General features: G+C 44.7%; 1 protein-coding gene across 1 annotated transcript in view; it reads right to left on the reverse strand.

Moving 5' to 3' along the window:
• Nucleotides 1-4,057, reverse strand: part of VAT1 (vesicle amine transport 1) — a 25,141-nt gene extending 21,084 nt beyond the window's left edge. Inside the window, exon 1 of the mRNA XM_026720922.2 lies at nucleotides 484-4,057. Coding sequence (XP_026576707.1) covers nucleotides 484-930 — 447 coding nt within the window. The 5' untranslated portion in view covers nucleotides 931-4,057. The remainder of the gene's footprint in view (nucleotides 1-483) is intronic.
• Nucleotides 4,058-5,812: the final 1,755 nt, after the last annotated feature.

Below are 5,812 nucleotides of genomic sequence, written 5' to 3' on the forward strand. Positions count from 1 at the left end.
CTTATAATTATAAGCACTAGCTTAGCAGGAGGCCAAGAGTATGCTGGCTGGCTGAGGAGTCTGACACCTCATTGTCTTAGCAAGCAAATCCACACCCACTTTTCTGCCAGTTCCACGTCTTGATCCGTAGGGTGGGACCCTTAGTCACCTTCACACATTTTCTTTCTTCACAACTCACATTTAGGATTTGTGTTTCTCAACCCCCCTCCCCCCACCGTTAGACCCTCAAGTTTGGGTCTTCCTAACACTGTAGGCCATTTCCCGACCGCCTCGAGGTACCCCACCCATTTTCTTGCACCCAAATATCGGGTTAGCGGCTACGCCCGCCACCCATCTTTCTGCCTCCCAATCACTTCCGATTAGGATAGGCAGCCTGTTATTCGCCGCCGCGGAGCAAAAATTGCTGCCGGCCACTCCCAGCGTCTGAATGCTCGAGACGGGCTAACCACGGCGTGGTAGCGCCGCGGAGAGCTCTTTACCCACCTTTGGGCTGGAGACGCCCTCGCCCACGGCCAGGACGATTCCCGCCGCCTCCATGCCAGGGCTAACGGGGGGCGAGGGAAGCCTGTCGTAGACCCCTTGGCGAGCCAGCAGGTCAGCAAAGTTGAGCCCACAGGCCCGGACCTGCACGCAAATTTGGCCAGCGCCCGGACTGGGTTCCGCTTGAGGCAGCTGCCGAATCTGCATTTTCACTTTCTCGTAACCACCAAAGCCGGTGAGCACCAGTGCCCTATACTGGCGACCAGCAGCAGCGGTACTGGTAGAAACTGCGGGAGCCTCCTCCGACGTCCCCGCAGCAGCCTTTCCCTCCTCGCCAGTCGCTGGTGCCTCCGCCACTGCTGCTTCGTTCTGCTGCTGCTCCGCTGGAGGAGCAACAGTGCTGGGTTGAGGGGCTCCCGCATCTTCCCCGGCAGTTTCTTCTCCGGACATGGCAGCTTCTTGGGTACTAGCAGCTATGGTATGCCTACGCTAAGAGGAGGAGGAGGAGAAGAGAGAAGGCGCGGCGGACCAGATGCGCTAAGCAGCTGTAAGCCGCCTGCAAAACCAGGAACTGGAGGTTAACGCTAGTTGGGTCTAACTTAGTATGCTGAGTTGGAAAACGCGGAATGGAAAACAGATTTGATGGCTCCACCTAGAAAGACCTGCCCGCCTGACTTTTCGTCAGTGGATCCAATACGCCCACCGTCTACTTGTTCAGGAAGCGAGGCGGAGACTAGAGTAGGGTTGGGTGTGCCCGGTAGAAACAAAGTGAAGCGCATGGTTGTTTTTTCCATAGTTTCTCTGAGCGATCATTCCCAAGTAAAATCGCACGTAGCATCGCAGATGTACCACCAGATTTAATGCGTGTTTTTTTTTTTGACCCTCAGTGTTGAATGAGTCAAACTTCTAAGCAAATACGCATGAAATGGCAACCCTCCTTTTGGGTTCACTTCTTTTGAGCTGAGTGAATTTAGGAAGCATGCATAGAATAATCTCCCACTTGCCCTCTCATTTTCCAGCATCTTCTTCTCTGTTATGGTAATAATTTATCACTATTCAATATCTTTTTCTCCTTGCTGTTTTTGCTAATTTCATCACTATCGCCATCTCTTTGTCCTTCTAATTTCCTTCAGAACAGATCAGGAGCACAGCAAGCTGCATTTATGTTGGGACTGATAAATGTAAATTTGCACTGTTGGTGTCCAAAGATTCAGATATAAGTTTTACCAGCCCAAGTTGAATTTGGGAACTATATGTAAAGCATGAATATCAGTGGTGGGATTCAATTTTTTTTTACTACCGGTTCTACGGGCGTGGCTTGGTGGGCATGGCAGGGGAAGGATACTGTAAAATCTTCATTCCCTCCCTACCCCACTAACCTGCTTTCCAGCTCTGTTCTCCTATGCACAGCAGCAAAAGAAGATCCCAATCATCTGGGACTTGGGAGGCAGAGCCAGGGGCCAGTCAGAGGTGGTATTCTGAAGTACTCAAAATTTCCTCTATATCAGTTCTGCAGAACTGCTGAGAACCTGCTGAGTACCACCTCTGAGGAATTTGACTGGGTCAGCAAGCCATAGAGATGTGGTTTATACATTATCACTAAGTCATAAACGATGGTTTACCTAAAATGACAATCATATGCAAAGCCGCATGCAGCCATACTTATCTGAGTCTATACATAGTGCTATGCCACAAACCACTGAGCCTGGCCGTTACTTCATCTATCACTACCAGATCAACTGGCAGCAGCCTTTCAGGTTTCTAGGACTGAGTGTTCCAGCCAGGGGCTTCAATTTTTTTAGCAAGGGGTTCTCTGCCCTAATGGCTGGGTGGGTGTGCATGGCTAGGTGGGCATGTTACTGAGTGGGTGTGACCAATTCGACATCGCTTCTTTGCCCTAATTACCTAAAAAAAAAGATAATATACTAAAAAGTGGTTTATTATTTTGTGCATTTAATATTTAAATAAAAGACTGGGTGAAACCAGGCTTAATAGCAGTGATTGTGAGAGGGATCTTGGAGTCTTAATGGAGCTTCTGATGAGTTACATGATTCTTATTTGGGAATTAGCCCTTGACAAGCACTTTATCTAGCCTGACATTTTCATGAGGTGTGAAATGCTCTTGGCTGAATGTCCAGAAAGGAAAAAAGCCGAAAAGATACGCATTTATTATTCTAGGCTGTTTGTCTTTTTGAGGCTATTGGGGGCTCAATGAGCCCCACAGAGTTTTAGTTAGGGGCTCCCCCACGGCCCTGTAAGCCCCCAGCAGCCTACCCCTGGAACTTCCAGGCCTTCCTGAAAATACTGACAATTGCCACTGGGACTTTCTGCGTGTAGAGGAATTCTGTACAATTTTCCTTTCCACTCTAATTTCACCACTTGTAATGCTGTCTCCATTAAATGTAGACACTAGAGCTAGATTAAGAGATTTAGGAACAAGCTGATGGACCAAAACACTGAAGTGATTTTGTGACAAGGTGCCATATGTCACATTGCAGATAAAAATCATTGGATAATGATTTTCTGAAGAGAGGGAATAAAACTTTTCATAAAGATAATTTAGAGCAGTAAGATAGTGGGAATAAGACAATGCAATATTTTAATTTTGTGGATGTGGGTGTGAAATCTAGGTTGCAGAAATCCAGATCGTACCTTAAATTAAATGTATGTTCACTCTATTTTGTAAGATAGAAAATCCTCACAGCAACTGCAAGATTAGACAACTGCTTTAAACACAAATATTATGTTCACACTCCAAGTTCCCTTATTATTAAGCAATTAATTGGTGAGCACTCACAGCTGACAATAAAAAGTCAGTTTAGGTTTATCACAAACACAACAGGATTCATGTACTGTACAAAAGCATGAATTGTTGACTTCTGGTGGACATCGTGGTGAGAGCAGCTGGAAAATAGCAGAGCTCTGCTAGGCTCCATGAAATGTAGCCACCAACCGCTTGCTGGGAGATCCTATGGGGTGGTGAAGAAAGGAGAGGCACTTTGTCAATCACCAGAAAATCGCAATTCCCTTGATGATCCAAGGAAAGGTCTCCCGAACGGCAGCAGAGATGGCGGCCATTTTGATCAGTCACAAGTGGGACAACCGGGAGACTAAGATCTTGTGCTGGAGCGATGTGTGGACAAAGCAGTGAAACTGGGTGAGATAACTTCCAATTGTTTCCTTAGAGTAACAATAATCTCCTAACATAAAGAAATGGTGATTGGATTTATGGAGAAAGATTAAAGACTAAAAACTAAAGAGGAAGATTAAAGACCTAAAAATAAAAAAAAACTGAAGGATGATTTAAAAGATAGAAAGCCTGAATAACATTGTGAAAAGTGATTATTGAGAGAAATTGCTTTTTTAAACTTTATTTTTAGCCCCCCTGATTGGATGACAATAAGTTGTTTTCGACTTTTACACTCTGTTAAATGTTGGAATTGGAAGCAGGAGAACCATCTACTGGAGGAAGAAGATTTATTGTAACATGTAAAACTCAAAGAAAAGTGAGGAAAGGCGAGAAAGTAAATAACACCTGGAAGGCTTCTTGACCTTCACTTTATCTTAGTAGACAATTTGGAGAAGAAAAGCAATAGAAGAGGGAAAAGAAGAAAAAGATAAAAGATAAATAAGACTTTAAATTCTGAACAAATGGAAAGGTGTAAACTGAAAATTATAAAGAATGAAAACACAAACCTATAATACTTAAAGACTAGAAATTTAGGGGACTTGGAGGAATAATTTTGGGATTGACCAAATTTTATTAACAATTGTTTTTTTCCTGAAGTTTTTAGATATTGGGATATTGGAATATTAGAGGCATATTAACAGTACAAAATGACCCAGCAGGAGACAATAAAGTTCTGTGAGGAAATGTTAGAAACGGCAGAAAAAGAATCATAAGGATTTGATGGGAATATTTAAAGACAAATATGTGAAAGTAGAAGGCCCTCAACAAATGGTGGGAAATGATTAATATAAAACACAGAAGACAGATGAGACAAAGCAAAATAAATTACAAGAAGATAAAAATAATTTACAAGCAAATAAAAACACTGAAAAGACAGTAACAGTAAATATTAAAAATCAAATAGATAATCCCTTAAGAGGTTACATTAGAATAGAGAGAAAAAGGGCGTTGGTACTTACCTGATACGCCTGTTCTCTGTGAGCTGTGAAGAGCATCCAGAAGTGGGAGGTGCTTTAGTCTCTTCTGGAAAGGCTGGGCTTAAAACTCCAGGACGCTCCTCCTCCTCCACAGGACACCTCCTTAGCGTCCCCCAGTTTTGCAAAGACTGAGTGCCAAAGTCCGGGACTCATCACCTAATCTAGATCCCTGACTGGAATGGAACCCCACCAGATGGAAAGAAATGGGTGGGGCTGGATGCTCTTCACAGCTCACAGCGAATAGGCGTATCAGGAAAGTACCAACGCCCTTTCTCCCATGAGCTGTTCAGAGCATCCAGAAGTGGGACATACCAAAGCTTGGCCTGTCCTTAGGGAGGGACTCCGTCTGGATCGAAATCCACTCCTAAACTCTGTGGACCCTCTGCAGGACTCTTCTGCCAAATGAAGCGTCCGCTGAGGCATAGACATCAATTTTATAATTTCTGACAAAGGGAGATGGTAAAGCCCAAGTTGCCACTCTGCAAATTTCGTCTATGGAAGCCTGTATGGCCCATGCAGCTGATGTTGCCGTACTTCTTGTTGAGTGGGCTGCAGTGCCCTTAGGAACTGAGATGGACTGGCATTCGTAACTTTTAGCTATGGTGGCTCTCAACCATCTACCGATGGTCATCGCCAACACCTTTTGCTCTAAAGTGGATGGGTTGAAGGATAGGAATAGAGCCTCAGATTTTCGAAATGCCACTGTGCGGTCTAGATACATGCTTATGGCCCTTTGAACGTCAAGTCGATGCCATTGATGCTCCAGTCTATGAGATGGTTTTGGACAAAATTTTTGGAGGCACCAACTCTTGCGCTCTGTGAAAGGCTGAATTTACTTTAGGAGTGAACAATGGATCCAATCGGAGAATCACTCTGTCCGCATGACACATGCACAGGTCCTTTCTCATTGGCAATGCCGCCAATTCGGAAATCCTCCTTGCTGATGTGATTGCAATTAGGAAGGCCACCTTATACGTAAGGAATTTAAGACTATCGGTTCTTAAAGGCTTGAACGGGCCAGTTGTAAGTGCGGTTAACACCTTCTTGAGGTCCCAGGTGGGATAGCAGTGAATTACAGGAGGCTGTAAGTTTGCAGCACCCTTAAGAGAGGTGCAGACATGTGGATGGTGCGCTATGGACTGGAGGTCACCCCAGGCTATCACTG

Source organism: Pseudonaja textilis, chromosome Z (genome assembly GCF_049901715.1).
Source record: "Pseudonaja textilis isolate UNSWEBS1 chromosome Z, rPseTex1.2, whole genome shotgun sequence".
NCBI classification, from domain to species: domain Eukaryota; kingdom Metazoa; phylum Chordata; class Lepidosauria; order Squamata; family Elapidae; genus Pseudonaja; species Pseudonaja textilis.